Genomic DNA, 21,745 nt, shown 5'->3' on the forward strand with positions numbered 1-21,745 from the left:
TATAATTTTCTAGTTTTGCAAAAATGTAGGCTGAAGCTTATATTTGCGATTTGCCTGTGTTGAAAAATGCAATCATTCACGCTTCTTCTGCTTGACCAGTATATAACTGACTATTAGGGAGAAAGCCTAGTTTCACACATCACTGTTTGTAACAGGGCTAATCTAATCAGAAGTTGGCTTTATATCCCTTTGTAATCCTACAAATTTATGTGATTGTTTTTATAATTACTTTATTTCTTCTCACCTGCAGTGGCCGGGATGTTGCAGGTTAGCTCTGAGGATCTCAGCTCTGCTCTCACCTCTGATGTTCAGTGTTTTAAAGGTATGACCTTCACATTTCTACATATTATCATCGACAAACACACACAAATCACTAGAAATGCACTGAATTTTGACTGCCAAAAATGATTGCCTCTTTTGCTTTTACATAAAATGAAAACTCTGGAGTCTGTGTGTGTGCTTGTACCATGATCTGCCTGTTTTTTTACATTGTTAGTTTGAGTCACAGGTGTCAGTTCCAGTTCCTGGAGTGCCGCAGCTCTGCCCAGTTTAGTTTCAACCCTAATTAAACACACCTGATCGATCTAATTGAATTCTTCAGACTTGTTTAAAACCTACAGGTTTGTGTGTTGGAGCAAGGTTGGAACTAAACTGTGCAGAGCTGCGGCCCTCCAGGAACCGGATTTGACATCTTGCCATATTTCACAGTACTAACAAACCATTAACTAACACTACTGCTAATTAGCACTTTATTAATAGTTAGTTAAGGTAGTAGTTGGGTTTAGGTTTTGGGTAGGATTAAGGATACAGAATAGGACCATACTTTATAACTTCTAATGAACAGTTAATATCTTATTAATAAGCCAGTAGTTCACAGGATGAATTGTGACCTAAAGTGTTACTTATTTATCTGCACTCTTTGAAATTAAAATACATATACATTTAAGATGAAGAAGACGTATTTAGGATGCAAGTAAGCAGCATTTAAGAGAATAAATGACAGTAATTCAGTGTTGGGACAATTATGCTATCAAAATGATTAATTAAAATACTATAGTATACTACTATACAATGAAACATTTAGCATCATGTATAATGTGATGAAGTTGTGGAAAAGTTTGAAAATTCACCTGAAAAGTGCCTGAAAGGGGCTTAAATTTGACTTTGAAAAAAGTGTAAGAATCCTGTTCAATGGCTTGTGTCACACAAGAGTGGTTTGTTTCTGTTTTACCAACCAAAGCGAAAAATTAGCTTGTGCGCACTGCGGTCAAAGTTTAAAATAACTGAATATTTGACTCTGGATAATCCATTCCTGCACCCATAAAGCTATCTATGCACTGAAAAATCAAAGCCCATTCAAATAATGCACCAGCAGTACATTTCTATCAAAGAGCATAGAATCACCAAGAGGTGACACTCTAGTGCAATTTAGGAAACAGCCACTAGATGGCGCGGCGGCCATTTTTGAATGAAAACTCCAATAGAACTACAGCATATTATAAGTCTGTAAAATAAACTATTAAAAGTGCTGATGATTGTGATAGTGAGTGTTGTATTGTCGTCTTTCAGGTTGTATCTCAGCTTTATTGCGCTTTTTAAATAAATGAATAAAATAAAAAACAAAGTAGCTGCTTGCCATCGCGACAGCAAGAAGATTCAATGGAAAGTTGATCCCTTTCACTCCAAAATGGCGGTATCTGGGGCTGTTACTGGGCGCTGCTGTTGCAATGGAACGTTCTACTGAGTGTTGCCTCTTGGTCATTCTAAGCTCTTTGTTTCTATGTAGTGTACTTGTTCCTACTGCTTGCAATATGCTACTATGCTGCCATGGCAACGCTGGTAATATGACACCTTGTTCACTAATCTTGTTTTTTTATTAATATCATTTAAATTATAGAGTTAAATAAATAAATAAAAAGTCAAACAATTATAAAACAATTTATAAATATTTTTAGCCAAAGTATTTTTGGTTTCAGTATTCAGCAAAGTGCTTCCTTTTCGACCCTCAATTTTCATTTTGGTTTGTCTCCACTAAACACTGTCAATTACAGTGAGCGTGTTTAGCACAGCCGCATGTATGACACGTTCATTGAGACGTTCTGGCCTTTGCCCAGTCACAGACTCATCAATGAATGTGGCCTGCAGCGTTTGGCCTTGGATTGTGTTACTGGCGAGCCCAATTTGGCTCAATTTGACATTTCAATTGGATAAGTGCCCCTCATTCAGAAAACACAGACATAAACACACCGTTCTGTCGCAAGGTCTAGACCGTGCGCAAGTCGGCCCATTATATAACAAGTGCTGGAGTATGTATGAATCACATGATGTCTGGATGATAACCGAATTCAGACACACTGAACTATTGCTGAAAATTACAAGCACACTTGGCATTGTCTTGTGTCTGTCTGTGATTCGTCCCTCTCTAACTTGCTCTCTATATTCTTCACTTTGTCTTGCATCCATGTCTGTTTTTTTTAAAGGGAGAGTCGACACATTCTTTGCAAAAAAAAAAGTAATAGCATTAAAATAATGTTAAAAGTGGTCTGTATCTCTTGAATGCAATATCCTGAATGGCATTAGCACTTTACTATAAGGTTGTATTAGTTAATGTGGTTATTTAATGTGTTCATTATGAACATTGTGTATATTACAGTATTTATTCATCTTTGTTAGCATCAGTTAATGAAAATAAAGCCACTGATTGTTAGTTCTCTTTGTCATAAATTTTCATTTATATAATGCATTAGCAACTGTTATTAATAGGGATGTAACGGTATCAGAATTTCACGGTACGGTAATACCTCGGTATGAATGTCACGGTACGGTATTTATTGAATCATTTACAGGAAAAAAAAACTTTTGAAAATACTCCAAAAAAGTGCCAAAAGTGTCAATGACATACAAATTAGCCATCTATCTGTTAGCTTTGAAACAGGAACTTCAATTTTAATAACAAAAAATTATTAAACCATGTAAAAAAATAAAGTTTCAATTTAGTATTGTTGAAAACTCATCACATTTAACATTTAATCACTCACTTAGATAGAGATGGGTTTAAAGGAAAATTATCATATAACTATAATCTGGTAAAAGCTGGGATCTCTGGGTATTTACAATGTCCCCTGCAACAGAAAAAACCCTCTCATTTGGGACTGAGGTTTCTGGGACAAGAGAGATATGACTTGGTCCATGTTGACAGCAGTGGGTAACGTTGTGCATTGTCTTTCCCCCACTTGAGAAGACAAACCATGAGTGAGATAGAGATCTCTTTGCGGTACAAGTCAATGTCTGCATCAATCTGAACAGTGTGCTGTGTTTCTGCAGTCCCCATGACTGTTATTAGTCGTATTCCCCAATTTGCAGGCACGTGCACACATAGGGCTCAACCTGTGCAGTGCACATGCCCTTTTTAGTCTTGGATAGAAAATGCCCTTCCAAAACGATCAAAAGTGCCCCCGCGACGCGACACAACCTCCGTCCAGTCCAGCCCTTCAGTAGGCGCGCGACAACACCTCTCGAGTATGCGCGCTCAACCCCCCCTCGGCGCTTTACAATACGCGCGCCACAACACAGCTGATCAGAACGCGCGCGACAGCACCGCTATTCAGCACGCGCGCGGCGACAACACCCGCTTTAGGTTCGATCATTTCCATCTTTTTTTCATCTCCGCTACTAGCAGCACACTCCATTTCCGCATTACTGGATCTGTAGCGACAACAGACCGCAAAGGATTATGGCCACGCCGGGGCTGATGGGAAATGAAGTTTCAGCTAGCTCCCGTTCGCTTCATTCGCCTGAGCAAATTTTCTCAGAAGACCTATAGTTTTACCGAGTCATGCGACTTCGGTAATATCGAAAAAATTTAATATTGCGGTATGACGGTATTTACAAAACCGTTACATCCCTAGTTATTAATAAATTTTATACAAGCATTGGTAATACTTAGTTTGTCAAATTAATCTAACATTATCTAATGCTGAGTTCAAACTGCATGATTTTCAAAGTAGTCGTGTCATGGGTGTTTTGTCTGCATGACTATCTGGGCTAGTGTTTTGTCGCTGCTTTGTTTACACTGAAGATAGCTCAGCGATGGGGTTTCACACTGAATGACTTTACAATAGGAAGAATCGCTGACAACTTTGTCTAAACTACTCTCACAACCAAACACACGTTGTATATATTTTGTTATGAGAAACAAGCCTATAATGGGGAAGAAAATGTACATATTTGCTCACCTGGGTTTGAAGGGAATTGGCAATTTCTCCTCAACTTTTTTTCTCTTGTGATGCTGCTCCTGCCAAATTTCCACTAGTTTTTCCTACAATTATTGGGTCTAAATAAACAGAAAATGAGCCCTTTTATAACTTCTTCCCCAACCTCCCGCTGACCTGCAGGTACCCACATTAGTGAATGCTGTTCTCTCATTGGCTGTAGGTATTCGCTGATGTTATTTTCATGTCGCTGACAGCTTCAGATATTTAGTATGCCAAATATCTCACGGGTATTGGTAACTCATTGGTGATTCTCTTCTTGATAGTTCACATTGTGTGATTGACACTCACGTGAAAGGGCACCAATTTGCCTGTGATTTCGGATTTCTCAAAATCTATTGGCTAGTCAAAATCGGGTCTAAAATCATGCAGTCTGAACTCGGCATAATGGAGTGTGAATTCATTACGGTAAACAATAATAAAAATAGTAATAAAAAAATATAAAAATAGTAATAATAATAATAATAATAATAATAAAAGAACAATTATTGTGAAATAATCTCAATATTAAATTGCCTCCATCTCACAGTGATTTCTACATTATATGTAGTTGTAGGAGTCATATATTACACACTTTATAAAGTTTACTGTTCGTGAAAAATTGTAAAAGAAAAAACTAACAATGTAGCATGTAGCCTTTTTTTATTAATTTGTCATATGAATCTAACTAATGGAATGTGAAACCGTTATGGTAGAGCAAATGGTATGAATACTAAGTTAGATTTGCACAATGTTAAAACACAAGACACAAGGAATACACCCCTACTCTTTACAAGATGTGCCATGTGATATTATTTTAAGGACCACAGACAGTCAGGACCTCGGTTTAACGTCTCATCCGAAAGACGGTGCTCACTGACAGTATAGCGTCCCCTTCACTTTTACTGGGGCATTAGGACTCACACAGACCACAGGTTAAGCGCCCCCTGCTGGCCTCACTTGCACTACTTCCATCAGCAACCTAAAAATGTAAGAAAAAAATTATTAATCAATAGTTTAACTAATGTATTTTTGGGAAATGGATTACGGTTGATTTTGGAGAAAGAAAAAAGTGAAAATAAATGTAAAGAGCTGAGACACATTTTAATTAATGAAATAGCATTCAATACAAAGTGACTTTAAGATTAAGATAAAAATAATAATACAAATTGGTGATAAATGCACTAGTAATGTTAAAAATTATCTGTAAATTGATCACACAAAATTGGTTATTTGGAAAAAAAGGCAAAAAGATAGTAAGTACGATACATAGATTAATACATAGATTAATGACTTAAAATTGATTATTAGATTATAAAGGTATCAGAAAATGCTAAGTGTAAAAGCTATTCCTTTGTTTTATGTATTAAGCTAAATAAACATTAGTATGCAAGAAACATACATAAACGAAAATAGATTTTCAGTAATTATAAAACGATACAAATAATTTACATTTTTAAAAATTTACACTAAATGGGTTAAAATAATAATTTAAAATAAGCATGATATGTTTAAAAATTAAATAAATTATTATTAAATGTTGGATTTCAACAGTTTTGCTAACATGTTTTTATAGCGTTTTAAATATATATTTTTTGTGCATGCTGTATGTTATAAATGCTCATACATTGTTCATCCAATGTGTTTACATGGTCTTAATACAGCAAGTAATAAAGCAAGCATTTAGTTTGGGCAAGCTTTTGCAGCTGGACATTGCTTTATAATTCCCTTGATGGGTGAACATTAGCCAGTGGGGGAGTGCCTTTTGTCTCTCCAGGTGTAAATTATTCATAACTGTTGTCACTCTCACGCACACAGTACTCTGACCCAAACACTGACTTTACAAAATGTAAATCATTGTAATGTTTTCTTTGAATGAGAGAACAGAATAATTTTCACATAATTGTGAAGTAAATATTGTAGCATACAAGACAAGTGTGTTTTCCCATTCAGTAAAAAGTTATTCAAAAATGATTCCTTGGATTTACTCAATTATTTTTATGTTGAGTGGTTGTAAACAATTTATTTGGGCTGAATTTAAACAAACAAATTAAGTTGAACATTATTACATTTAATTTGTTTGTTTAAATTCAACACACATTAATTTTTTGCAACGGTTCTGGATGCAGCACTTTTTTTAGTGTTCAGTGTGTTTTTTGGACCTTATTTCAGCTACATTTGGTCTCCAAAACCTACAAACCACACATAAAAAAACAAGCATGTACATCAACGTTTCTCACATTTTATTGTAGCATAGTTTGTGCTGAATACATATATTTGCCAATAATAATTAGCTGAAAAAAAGCACAAATGTCAGGGCATGTCAAAACATCTTATGGGCCCCAAAATCACCTAAGACCCCAGAGGGTAAAAGTAATTCACAATTTGGTTATAATACATAATAAAAAGAAAGAAAGAAAGAAAGAAAGAAAGATGAACATATTTTGTGGTCTAAAACATAAAAAAACAAAAACTTTAGCCTCCGTTCATTATAATTAAATGAGCAAGAACAGGAAGAGCATTCTTTTAACAGTCAAACACATAAATACCAAGAAAGTCACTCAGCTTGCTGTTTTTTTTTTTATTTTATTTTATTGTCCTTCTTAAACAAGTAAACAATTGAGAGATCGAGAAAGAAATGACGTGCTTGTGTACGTGTGTGTGTGTGGAGCAAATGAATGTGTTTGTGACATGAGGCAATCCCGAACTGGCGGTCAGACATTGGCCGTGTGTGAATCTGGAAGTTGACGCACTGTGGCTGGTCATAAATGGCATTGCGAACGCAGTGATTCAGTCTGTGACATCATCATCATCGCAGGCCTGGCGCAGTGCGTCCTCCACATTAGCATTAGCATGTGTCGTGTGCCCTCAGCTGACACAAACAACAACGGCCTGCTTGTTTTGTTTTTTCTTCAGCCACCCACATGAGTCATATATCAGTCAGATTGTGACACGCTGTCTCCAGTTTGTTTTCCTCTTTGTTCTTTTCAGTACCTGCTTACTTCGTTGAAATATTTTTTTACTACAAATCTGTTAAGTCAGCATCAGAATGTTGGATTTTTTTAATGTTTCAGTATTTACTAATAGAGTACATCAAAAAGAACACAAGTAATCTTGACAAACTATACATCAGTCTACATGGTGCTACTACCCTCAAGAACTACCAATATTTGGGTCCCTTTATGTGCAAGAAGGAGCACCAGGGCCTTTTTTTATCCCAGAAAACCATCATGCTTTCACATTGGCCCCAATATACTTACTCTTTTTCTATCATGGCTTTATTGAGCCTATTCTGTCCTTTGCTCTGGTGGCATGGTTTGGAAGTTAGCTTCTTGAAACAGCAATAGACAGAGCCAGGTTATTAAGTGGTCTAGCAGGTTGATTGGTGAACTACAGCTGAGTATTGAATTCCTAGTAGGCAGCTTTTAAGGATTGGGGCATTAGTAGTTGTAGCTCTCATCCTCTGTCATAGGAGTTTAACCTACTCCTTATGGGTTTTAGATGCTTTTTATTAGGACAAAACGTTACAGGATTTGCTTTGTCCCATCACCTATTGTCGCTCTTAATAAATTGTAATATTTTATGATGTACTTTTGTTTAATTGTTTGTATCAAATGCCAAACTTTGCTGCAAAAAGGATATACCTATGAGTACCAATAAAGTAAACTGAACTGAACTGAACCGAACTCAAGCAGCCATTGTAGCTAGTTGTTTTTTAATGGGAAGTTTCTAAAGAAAGTATTAGCTAAGTTTGTTTCTTAGATATGGAGTACATACTTATTATCGTAATAACAAGACACACACACACACATTCATTGCTGTACATCAGGGTTTATTTTGAGAGTCCTTAGAACAACATCCCATCGAACACATTTAGTCCACCAACACAATGGCGTTGAATTATGGATGGTTATTAGTTTGTTTGTCACCGTTTCGCCCGGAGACCTGTTGTTTACATTGAATGTTTCTTATGCACAAAACGAGAACTTTCTAGTAAAAAGTGAGATGATGTCATAGCTTTCAGTATTATAAAAAAAATAATAATAATAATGAGACCACGGACTGATGAAAAAGTCAGAGTTAAAGTTATTAAAATCTAAACAAAGCAATCGAGTGTTTTGGCATTCTCTGTATGCTGTTGGTCACTTTTAGCTAGTAACCTGCTTTCTAATTTGACTGATGGAGCATTTAGCCAATGGCTGCATGATTCTTTCGACATATGGTGGCGTTTATTCATTTATTGGACACATTGTTTCTACTATTATTCTTACTTTTTTTGTTTTGCTTGCCCTGCTTGAAGGATTAGCCTGAGTTCAGATGCTAGTCATGTTATGCTATAGTTAAAGCTGGTTTGGTGATTGTTGGTTTAGCAAAACTCGGTCCCACTTTATATTAAGTGTCGCTAGTGTAATACTGGTGTATTTCACATTACACACATGTAACAACACTGAATAGAATGTGTAAGTTCAAATGTCTTACAGGACATTAATCACACAATCTTTGCTAAACTAATTTGTGAATTACTGAGGTGATTCTGCATTTCTAAATACACTTACTGTATACTTTTTTGGCAGACGTTTGCTGCTGTTAAACAGTTGCACAAAGGCTTAGGTTTTATATATTACACAGTAATTTCTGACCATTTTACACTTTATATTGAGTGGACAGTTCCTGAGAATTTACCCTATAATTACAATGGTATCACAGATGAAACCCTCTAATGCAGCGTTAGTTCTGCCATTCTTCTAATATTATGAACTTCTTATTCTAATAGAAGTACATGGTATGCAAACAGGTGTGGAAGTGGTAAAACACTTGCAAGTACATATTGTTGCTACACAATGCACTTATGTAATTCTTGATCTTGTTGTGTTTTTGTGTTGTTACCACTGTCCTGTTACACATTTGAACTTACACAATCTATTGTGTTATTACATGTGTGTAGTTACACCAATATTACACAAGTAAATACTATGTACAAGTGTGTACATACACTGTAGTTACATACACATCTAGTTACAGGTACCCTGTACCTGTTCACAGGTATAAGCAGCACTTAATTTAAAGCAGGACCAAACTTAAGCTTTTGTGTATTCCTGTAAGCAAGGTTAGCTTAGCATCTGCTTAACCCGAAACTCTAAATTGATTAACCCTAAATATGTCTTCTCAAGATATGTTTATTCCAAAACTTGAGTTAACTGCAGAGTATGTTAACCATGAACTAGGACTACACTATATATCGTTTCAGCAACTACTGTATATCGCAATGTGTGAAAATGAAAGAGTCGCATTTGTAGAATCTGCGATGTCAAGGTGGGATTATAATTTACCAGGAACCACAGTTCAGAACATGTGATTTGTGGAATCACTGCACATATTAGCTGCAATATAATAGTTTGAAAGTTTTTTTATTTTTTTTTATTTGTATATGTGTTTTTAAAGTCCCTCACTGAGATTTCAAGCTAATTCAATCCATTCGGGCACAAGACATTTCAATTTTGCCGCTTTAACAAAGAATAATTGGGTTTAATTATTTATACACTGATGAAACACTGGTATTATACAATTGATCTGTTGAATACTGTTACCAAAAATCATATTTGTTTTATTTCATTGTTTGTTCTATTGTTTTCACCTGTGCTTTAATTTGTTTTATTTTCTATAATTTTGTATATTTTATGCAGACTCATTCCCCTACACACATCATCCTAGTCAATGTAAAATTATGAAATCTTTCCAAATAGAGTAATCTTGTGAAATTATATTCATGTTGCAATATATATTGCAGAAAAAGCTAAATACTGCAATGACGTCTTTGTTTACATGAACACAAAATACATTCTTTACAGAAGGTTAAATCAACAAGTCACTATGGAAAGGGATGCCAAATAGCACATATGGGTTTGTTGATGCGACATTGCATTTTCACTCACACATGACAAAATATAATTTTAGTAATTAGTATTTTTATCATAAAAAATGCAGTAAATGGTTTAAGATTAATTATAAAAGTTATTCTAATAATAATACTAATACTACAACGACTACTACTACTACTACAACTACTACTGCTACTACTAATAATAATCAAATAGAGACTCTAATAATAATAATAATAATAATAATAATAATAATAATAATTATTATTATTATTATTATTATTATTATAATAATTATTATTATTATTATTATTATTATTATTATACATTTAGATACATAGATGCATTTTTTAGTTTATATTTTGGCAATTTGAGTTTAAATTTCAGAACTCAGTGTAGAGCTGCATGATTCTGAATAAACTTTCTTATTTGATTGTAGAATGCAAGAATATGTAAAATGTCACTGAGCGTTTGGCATTTTTCCTGTGTTTCAGGTGATGTCATCACAAGACGCCACACAGTTGAAATGTCCAACCATCACAGAGACCTGTTGACTAAAGCTCTGTACGGGCGACTCTTCAGCTTATTGGTCAATAACATTAACTTTTACCTCCAAGGCCATGAAGAAACCACTGGGTAAGATGCATTTGAAAGTGTTAATTTAATTTAATTTAATTTAATTTAATTTAATTTAATTTAATTTAATTTAATTTAATTTAATTTAATTTAATTTAATTTAATTTAATTTAATTAATTTTATTTTATTTTATTTTATTTTATTTTATTTTATATAATTTAATTTAATTTTATTTATTATAATTTTTTTTACCATTTATTTATGTCTACCTTACTTTTACCTTATTCAAATTTAAGCATTGTTCACTCATTCTGAATTCTCAGTGTGATTTCAGTGTATGTAACACTTCACTGATCCTTGTTACAGCGCCTTACACTGGCACCCTTGTAAAATATTGGCATGAAAATAAATTATATTCTGATCTTTTGGTGAAAAATATTGCCAGCTCACTAATATTACTGAATATACAATGTACATATTAGTCTATAGACTATATATTTTTAAGTGAATCCAATTAAATTCACAAGTCACTTCAATTAACATCAATTAAACAGACCTAAAATGTTAAGATTTGCAAAACATACAAAAAAAGGTTGAAACCTCATTAACTTAATAAAAAAGTAACATAAAAACATAAGATATAATTATTTTGAACATATTTTGAACATCGTGTGTCACAACAGTACACGGCTATTATTGAAGATCGAAAAACACCCAAGAACACTCTGATAAACATCAGTCAAAACAAGAGACCACAGGGAAGTTTTTGAAATAGTTTGCATAGTGTATGTGAGATTTCCAGCCATGGCACAGAAGACAGTATGTGACGGGACCAGTCGTGCACGAGCAGGACGCACCCACTGTCTTTGCATTATGGGAAAGGTATCTTGTGGCTAAAACTGAAGATTCTGTGGAAGCCAAAGTATGTTTATTTTCACACATACACAAGCCACAATGACTCATTCTACTCCATTTCATAAACCATACTATCCTCCAAAAACAACACACTGAGCATAATCTGTGTTAAACACTTAAATGTGCACTCCGAGAAACAATTAGGATCTGGCATCTCCCTGCAGGATGTAAAAATACTTTGCGCATTAAGAACATTTGCTGTATAATGTTCATTTTTTCTTTATGGCCTTGAACATGTTTTTGGCAGCGTTTAGTTTTTTTTTTTTTTAATTAATCAATAAATAGATTAATTGTGTTGCTGTAATTCTCACAACAAATTTTAGTATCCTAACTTGTTTTAGAATTATGTTTTTATTTAGAGTGCTAAATTCATGTAGGATTTTAAGTTTCTGAATTTATTAAGTATTTTATAAATCTGAATTCATTTTTACATTTTTTGTCATTAACACAATATAGGTCACTTTGCAATTAAGACTTAAGTCATGATTTCATACACTTTATATCCAGTTTTAAATAATTTCTCTATAATTTTTATGTGGGTGTATTTACACAATGATTAAATGACAAAATGCAAGAAAAAAATATTCAAGTCTATTATAAAATACAAGTAATATAATTATAAAAATACAAGTCTAATATAAAATATAAATATCACAACTATTATAAAATACAAGTCTATAAAAAAATAAATAAATAAATATATATATATATATATATATATATATATATATATATATATATATATATATATATATATATATATATATATATATATATATATATATATATATACACACACACATGTTGGTTACGGGGTCGGCTCTTTGGAACAAGTCCTCCATTTAGATTTGTCCATATGATAATGACTTTTTTACACATTCCGGCAGGCCTGTCATCTGGGTTTGTCACCCTCATACACTCATACACTAAGGACAATTTATCCTACCCAATTCACCTGTAGCATGTCTTTGGACTGTGGGAGAAACCGGAGCACCCGGAGGAAACCCACGCAAACGCAGGGAGAACATGCACACAGAAACGCCAACTGAGCCGAGGCTCGAACCAGCAACCTTCTTGCTGTGAGGCGACAGCACTACCTATATATATATATATATATATATATATATATATATATATATATATAGGCGAAGCAGTGGCGCAGTAGGTGGTGCTGCCGCCTCACACAAGAAGGTCGCTGGTTCGAGTCTCGGCTCAGTTGGCGTTTCTGTGTGAAGTTTGCATGTTCTCCCTGCGTTCGTGTGGGTTTCCTCCGGGTGCTCCGGTTTCCCCCACAGTCCAAAGACATGCGGTACAGGTGAATTGGGTAAGCTAAATTGTCCGTAGTGTAAGAGTGTGTGTGTGTGTGAATGTGTGTGTATGTTTCCCAGACATGGGTTGCGGCTGAAAGGGCATCAGCTGCGTAAAAACTTGCTGAATAAGTTGGCGCTTCATTCAAATATATATAGTTTGTTGTTGTTTTTGTTGTTGTTGCTGTAATTGTTGTGTTCAGGGCTCTTTTTTTAATCACCAGTCAATGTGGGTAGATTTCCAACATTACTAGCCCCCCGCCATTTTCACTAGCCACAATTTGTTGTTGGGGCAATTTATTTTATATATATAAATTGACTATATATATATATGTGTGTGTGTGTGTGTGTGTGTGTGTGTGTGTGTGTGTGTGTGTGTGTGTGTGTATAGTACATACACTTTTTATTGAAAAAATTGTTTAAAAAAAAATTACATTTAAAAAAATGATTCTCATTTATCTAAAACTAAACACAGTAGTCCAGATTAAAGGTCCCAGATCATCAGGTAGTTATAAAAAATGAAAAGTTAAGCTCCTATTAAAGCAATCTTATTGTTAAAGATGATGATTATTAACATATTAAAGTTAACTGAAAGCAAAAGAATGCAGCTGAAAAACCTTCTATGTGCGATGATCACGTGCACACGGTTGACATTAGGCCCAATAATAATCTGTTTAAAGAACTGTAAAAGCGAAAGCGGCAACAGCTGCTGCATACAAAATATCTGGAGATCTCTTGAATGCAGCAGGACTGTGGGTGCACAAGCACTGTTTTTTCCAATCTATTTCAGAAAGAAACGATCGCAGCAGTTGCGTTTTCAGGCACGGTTGTTTTGCGCAAGGAAACAGAAGCTTTTATGCAGTCGCGCGCATCACATCTGCTGTGCCTAGCTCACAACGTCAGTGAGTAAAGATTGCCTATTCCCCTGTTTCTCACTGTGCGGATGATCCTCTCATTCGGTATTCCCCTGCTTTCTTTTGCTCTTACAAACCGTTATCTATCATGCTCCTACTCCCAGTGAATGTAATTTAGAAATGCCCTTTATTTAATTTAATTTTATTTTTTTTATTTTTTTTTATTTATTTATTTATTTATTTATTTATTTATTTATTTATTTATTTATTTATTTATTCATTTATTCATTCATTCGTTCATTCATCCATTCATTCACCAAGGTCAACCACTACAGTCATAAAGATTGACTTTTTCACAGCAGTTCTTAATTTTACACTCTGACTCTATGGATTGAACTTAGTATGTGTGCTAAATGAATAATTGCACATTTACACAATCTAAAATCTATTGTAATCTTTTTAGCATTGTAAAGAAATGTCGGCCCCTCTGTGCTTGTTCTGAAGTCTGATCAATAACTGGTGTAACGCAGGCCTGTGTTCCGCTCAGCCGTCCAGTCAACATTATTATAATGTTCACCGACAACCATATGAGAAGGTTGACTATTAGTTTAAGGTCAAATAATACAAATAAAACCCCTATATGAAGGTTAAAAATAAAATGTATAAATTCAAATGTTAAATGTTGTCCAACACCACAGTTGCAGCTCATTGGTCTCTGGGAAACAATGGTAACACTAGGTTGTTTTTTATGTTAGTTTATGTATTTTTAAGAGATGGGATGTTAATACAATCAATAAAATATAAATAAATAAATAAATAGTTGGTTATTTTGTCATGGTTCGATATGCATGTGTATTGTTCAGTATAAATAATAATAATAAACAAACACATATGTTGTCTCAATAAAAGTTAATTAAGTATTGGAGTTAGAATAAAAAATAATGTTATTGATGTGTAAATGTGTAAAGATGTGTAAATTTAGGTGAGTGTACACCTAAATTTGAGACATGGCTCACAGAGTTTTGTAATGTACTACACATGGAAAAGATTAGATATGAGATTGCAGGTAAACCAAAGAAAAAAAAAATAAAAATTGGAAGCCCTTTTTTGAATGTCTACAGACTGACCAATAAAAACTGAGTGTGGTGGATAATTTCATGAAACATAGCAATGTGTGCAAAATACGAATTTTTAATAATTAGGTATGTATAGGTATTCATATATCCAAAAACTTTTTTTATTTATCTCTTTTCCTTTTTCATTTTTTTCCTCTTCTCTTGTTATCTGTATTGATGTGTACTCTCATATGTATATATGCTCTATATGTCATGTACATATGCAGATATTTAACTGGACATGTGGGTATGTGTAGGTATAGATTTCTCATGGAGGAATATGATTAAGTATCTGTACAGTTGTGGATATGCATGTACATATGTATTTACATTTCAAATATCTTTATTTATTATTATGTGCTGGCATGGTAGGGATTTGGGGTTTGTTTTTTAAAATGTGAAAAACTTTAAATAAAATATTTATTAAAAAAAAGAATAAAAAAGACCAATAAAAGTATATAATACTAATAATAATAATAGTAATAGTAAAAAAGGATAAAGACAGAGAGCATTGGTAAGGGGTAAGAGGATTCAGCCTTTATCTCTCTTAAGGTGGTATGAGGACACGTACTGTGCTGCTATATGGAGACACATTTAATTTTCTCCCAAAATATGGAGTTTATCAGTACAAACCAAACTGACAATTTTGTGAATTGCTCCATCTCTAATATTTACTAACATGAACAAACGACGAACAATACATTTATTACAGTATTTCTTTAAAGTCTCTTAAACATTAGGTAATGAAAATAAAGTTGTCCATTGTTAGTTCATTTAATTTCTATATTTAATATAATATAATTCTAATGTTAATAAGCATGAAGTAGAGTTTAATAATGCATTAGTAAATGCTGTACAAGTACTGTATTGTTCAATATTAGTGTATACATTAGCTAATATTAACTAAAGAAATCTTATTGGAAAGTGCAACTCAAACACGTTGACAGTTTCCAGCAATGCCGTGTGCTTTAGCCCTAGACGTGATGTGAGAAATTTTGACAGAATTGCCCTGACATAACCTTTTTTTTTTTTCCCTTGGAAAACCTGCATGTTTTTTTTTTTTTTTTTTTGTATGTGACCTTTTAGCTGTTTCCCCCCTCTTTTTTCACCTGTAATAGAAATGTCTTTGACACTTTAGCCCAGGGCAAATTGTTGCCTTCAGATCACCAATCAAAGTTAATATGAATGTTACAGTCTTGAAATACAATCCTGTCTTTTTTTGTGACAGAGATCCTGCCCTTGAGATCAGCATCCTGGACATCTTTGGCTTTGAGGAATTCCAACGCAACGCTTATGAACAGGTAAAGGGGAGAGTGATGCGATGACAACAATGATCGCTACACTTTTAAAGAGATAGTTCAGACAAAAACTGTAAAACTGTCATCATTTACTTGTCACAAACCTGCTTGACTTCTGTTGAACCCAAAAGAAATTATTCTGAAGAAAGCTGGAAACCTGCAACCATTGACTTTCATAGTATTTCTTTTTCTTACTACCGAAGTCAATGATTACACATTTTCCGGTTTCTTAGGAATAACTGTGTTCAACAGAAGAAAGAATCTCATAAATGTTTGATAACCACTTGAGGGTGAGTAAATAGTCTGGAAATTTACATTTTTTGGGTAAACTGTCCCTTTAAGGAACAACACTGCAGGCAAAAACAGCTTTTTAATACACATTATTAAGCTTTTTCTTAGTCTAATTTATCCAACATTAATTTGTTTATTTTGTTGTTCAGTGCATTTACAGTGCATTAACGTTTTTACTGAGCAATTTTTTTATTTTTTATTTTATTTATTTATTTATTTTTACAGTTTGCCTGGTTATATACGAAATTTGAACGCTTTTCACATTTTGGGGTTACTCAAAAGAGGATGTCTATTTGTGTAACCTTAGAGGGCAGTAAATGGGAGAGTACAACATGATTTTTTTGTACAGTCCTATTTGCTGAAATAATTATAAAATAAAAAAAAAAAACTCTACAATGATGTTATAAAGACTTTCAGGAAAAGAAAAAAAGTGAGACTGATAACTGTAGCCAGAGGAGAACATACCCAGCAGCACACAACGTCATAAGACGTTAATATAGGTTAGTTTAGGTCATCAGTGTCTAAGAACAATGTGATTTTTACGTCCAATAACATTGATATTTGGTTGATTTTAGATTGTGTTGGAAAGTGACCAAAATCTAACGTCAAGCCAATATCTTAAACCAACGTCATATTGACATCAAATACTGACATTTATTCATTAAATATGGCAACCAAGATCCAAAGTCTGTTAGATGTCAAAGTGGTAACATTCACACAATGTCAACCTGTAACGTCATTAGACATTGATATTTGGTTGTTTTTGGTTGGAAAGGTAGAAAGTAACCAAAATGTCTGTCTGATGTTGGACATTGACGTTGAGTTCTGGTGTCAACCCGTTTTTCGTTAATGCAAATTTCTAATCAGCCAATCACATGGCAGCAACTCAATGCATGTAAGGCCTGTAGACATGGTCAAGACGATCTGCTACAGCTCAAACCGAGCATCAGGATGGGGAAGAAAGGTGGTTTAAGTGACTTTGAATGTGGCATGGTTGTTGGTGCCAGACGGCCTGGCCCAAGTTTTTCAGAAACTGCTGCTCTACTGGTATTTTCATGCACAACCATCTCTAGGGTTTACAGAGAATGGTCTGAAAAAAAGAAAAATAAAGAAAAGGAAATATCCAGTAAGTGGCAGTTCTGTGAGTGCAAATGCTTTGTTGATGACAGAGGTCAGAGGATGAATCAAATGGCCAGGCTGGTTCCAGCTGATAGAGGGCAACAGTAACTCAAATAACCACTCGTTATAACCGAGGTATGCAGAAGAGCATTTCTAAATGAAACACATTGTGAACCCTGAGGCGGATGGGCTACAGCAGCCGAAAACCACACCGGGTGCCACTCCTGTCAGCTAAGAACAGGAAACTAAGGCTACAATTCACACAGGCTCACCAAAACTGGACAATAGAAAGTTGGAAAAACGTTGCCTGGTCTGATGAGTCTCAAATTCTGCTGCAACTTTCAGATGGTAGGGCCAGAATTCGACATCAACAACATGAAAGCATGGATCTATCCTGCCTTGTATAAACAGTACATGCTGCTGCTGGTGGTGTAATGATGTGAGGGATATTTTCTTGCCACACTTTGTGCCCTTTAGTACTAATTGAGCATCGTGTCAATGTCACAGCCTACCTAAGTAATGTTGCTGACCATAACCATCCCTTTATGACCACAGTGTACCCATCCTCTCATGGCTACTTCCAGCAGAATAATGCACCATGTCATTAAAGCGTGAATCATCTCAGACTGCTTTCTTGAACTTGACAATGAGTTCACTGTGCTCAAATGGCCTCTGCAGTCACCAGATCTCAATCCAATAGAGTACCTTTGGGATGCGGTGAAACGACAGTTTCGCATCATGGATGTGCAGCTGTCAAATCTGCAGCAACTGTGTGATGCTATCATGTCAATATGGACCAAAATCTCTGAGGAATATTTCCAGCACCTTGTTGAAGGATTAAGGCAGTTCTGAAGGTAAAAAGGGGTCCAACCCGGTACTAGAGTGGTGTACCTAATAAAGTGTCCAGTGAGTGTATAAATGTAAATATATATATTCTTAAATCAAAATATAACTAACGTTTAAGTATTTAAGATGTTGATGACCATTAATTGCATCATAACAGTCTTGCAAAAAGGGTCCATAAATAAATAATACATATTTAAACATTACATTTTTGGAAAAACAGATGCACTATACAAAACACTAGCAGTTCTTAATGTAGTCAATACTCTACAATAAGTTTAATGATACAGTATTTATTCCTTTTGGCTTGTTTATTTGTTTTCACTATTCACCTAACTGATCGTGACCATTTGAAAGTGTCTCTCATTCCATTCTAAAGTCTGAGGCTAACATTTTAGCCACTGTTTTAAGTGCAGTGTGAGAGAAATAGCGAACACAAACTCTGTCTCCTCTACTTGCACTTTGCGCTGTTCAAAGCAAGATTTGATCTGGCATTGCTGGCATGGGAGGCGGGTGCACTAACAAGGACTCTAAAGGCTGTGGCCTCTAGAATGATTAGGCTTGCTTGCACATCTCCAGCCTGCTGGCATTACATCAGTGAGGACACGAGGCCTTCTAAACCCTGCTGGCTTGCACTACTTTTTGATGTGGAGCTGCCACTAAGCCACAGGCCGGCGGGAATCAAGACATTGTGCCCATGATCCCGTTTCCCGTAAAACACAAAGCACTGATCTTTCTGACAACATGTTCCTGCCTTGGGCTCTGACTTTTTTTTGTTTTAGACTTAATGCAAGACGGGATGTTCTCCTACCTTTTTATTCCCACCAGAAAGATATTTCTCTTTAGAAAGGTGTATTTTTTTGACTTTATAACTTCTCTACCACTTTATTTTAAGTTTTCTCTCTCTGTGAAGACAATCCCGGAATGCATTGTAGCACGCTTACAAATTTAGAGTGGCAGACAATGAAGCGCAGCAGAGACTATGCAGTTTTGTAAGCCTGCCCTGCTTTTTTTAACAAAAAAAGTGTAGTTTTTAATTTGGCTTTGTGATTGTTGTAGTTCTTTGACCAACAATTGATTTACAGTATGATTATTTTAAATTCTATCTGGGTCACACTTTATTTTGATGGTCCGTTTGTTAAATTTAAGTTAAATTGCATCTACATGCCATCTAATTCTTATTAGATTGTAAGTAAACTGTTAGGTTGGGGTTGAGGTTAGGGTAAGGGTAATGACATGTACTTGCAAAGTTTACTTATAGTCAGGTAAATGTCTGTTAAAGGAGCAGTATCAACAGACATTAAGCAGACAGTCTACTAATACTAAAAATGGACCATCAAAATAAAGTGTTACCTCTATCTGAAATGGTTCATGTTTCTTACAATCGCACTGTATAGCCATATGACTTTGGTTTCACCACCTCTAATCTTCTGACAACGCTTTCAGTTCGTATTTAGAACGTACACATTATCTAGCTTGATTTGCTACAGTAGAAAGTGAGCATAAACACATTGGGGCTATGAAAAAAGGCTGTCTGTGTAGTTCCGTGTGTGTATATAGGGATGAATTGATATGTAATATTTGATTGATACCAATAACCAATAACTCTTTAGCTTTGGAGACTTATAGTTGATATATAGGCCTATAAATAATATTTGTTTTCTAATATATTATTGCAAACACATAGTGAATAACTCTAAATCTAATTAACTTACTATTCATGTCTATGACCAGCTTTCTTTTATATAAAGAAAGTCTATTGCTTAAAAAAAAGAATATCTAAAATCAACAAAGTCACTGAATATTAACACTTGAGTGCTGTTGGGGAAGTTTTTTATCCTCATGATTATCCCACATAATCATGCATTCTTGATTGTTGCTGGTTTTGCCTGATGGGAAGAGGTAAAGAGAGGCCTCTTAAAGAAGCCTCTCATACGGACTTCATACGGACATAAAACTCTTGATGGTTCTGTGGGTCTCGTCTATCCGAACTGATCTTTAATTTGTATTTTCTGATGTAGAATGTATTTGATGTAGAATTTGTATTTTCTGATGTAGAATGGCCCAGCTAGTGGTGACTAGCTGGGCCATTCTACAGCTTGATTTATTTTTTCTGAAAGCACTTGCAAGTTTCCTTGGCTTTGCTGAAATGTCAACTCTGGTTTCATCTTCATCACTCTGCTATTGGACTAAAGCAGCTAATATTAATTCACAATGAAAAAGAGTGGAGGGTTGCTGAAGAACTAGTGAGAGATTGCAGCTGCTTTTCTCTTTTTGTTTTCTTTTTATATGTGTATTTCTTTGGTTTTATCAACATCTGGTGTAAATAGTCGCACCTTTAGAAATATGTTTTTTGCGAAAAATGGTGACACGTTGAATAGTTATTTCCCCCACTGTGCATATATATAAAACAGAAAACCAAACACAGAGAGTCTCAAAATATTTTTTTTTATGAGGAACTAGTTTCTTCTGCCCTTCATTCAGATCTGCAGCTGACGTCAGAACAGTTAAAACTGTTGCTACTTCACACAAGTCACTTTGAAGCTAGTATTTGAATGATTCTCTAGCATAATGTCTAAAGTGATGACAAAACAGGAGATTTTACTCATATTTTAAGATAATAAGGCTGATAATAATAAGATAATAATATATATATATCGATCAACCCTACTTCACACATAAAAAAAAAAAAAAGATTTCTTAGACCGCTGTCTATGTAATCAGTATTTTTGTGGACAACTTATTTAATATTTGATTCCAAATATAAATAGTTTCCGCACACCCAGGAGGCGTCAGTTCAAATGAAACGTGGTGACAGTTCAGCTCCTTGTGAAACTATTAGTTCATGTGTTGTGGCCATCCTTCTCAGAGCTGTTTTTATTTTGGAAAGAAGCCTGGAGCCAGAGCCAGGCGTGTAGCTGGGTGTGCCGTGTGCATTATATACATCCCCCCAAATCTAAAGAGTAGCATGAAGTAAACCAGCTGCTGTCCAGGCTCAGAGTTATGTTATTTTAGAATTTTAGAGAGAGACAAATGTCCGTCTGAAGGCTAAGACGCCACATGTGCACCCCCCTGCACCGAATTTTTAGCAGCCGCGTCTTCTGTGTGTTTTTGTGCCGGACAGATGAGGTTGACGTGGATCGGGGGTGTTTTCTCCTCAGCTGAACCCTTGGCACCAGACACAAAGGAGTCTCTGTGCTAAGACCCATGAACTGTAAGGGCTTGGAATTGGTACTATCCCATGTCATTGTTGTTGTAGACTCTATAGGGAGGAAGGCTGAGGTAAATTAGGGCTGC

The 21,745-nt window shown here is 34.8% G+C and overlaps 1 protein-coding gene across 16 annotated transcripts in view; it reads left to right on the top strand.

Annotated features, from left to right (window-relative positions):
- The window catches only part of myo16 (myosin XVI), a 357,150-nt gene that overhangs the window by 225,693 nt on the left and 109,712 nt on the right, over positions 1–21,745 (top strand). For all 16 annotated transcript variants that reach the window (XM_073912461.1, XM_073912457.1, XM_073912466.1 and 13 more), the window contains 3 exons: positions 251–322; positions 10,624–10,765; positions 16,126–16,198. In XM_073912461.1, the coding sequence (XP_073768562.1) occupies positions 251–322; positions 10,624–10,765; positions 16,126–16,198 (287 nt within the window). The remainder of the gene's footprint in view (positions 1–250; positions 323–10,623; positions 10,766–16,125; positions 16,199–21,745) is intronic.

This window comes from Danio rerio, chromosome 9 (assembly GCF_049306965.1).
Source record: "Danio rerio strain Tuebingen ecotype United States chromosome 9, GRCz12tu, whole genome shotgun sequence".
NCBI lineage: Eukaryota > Metazoa > Chordata > Actinopteri > Cypriniformes > Danionidae > Danio > Danio rerio.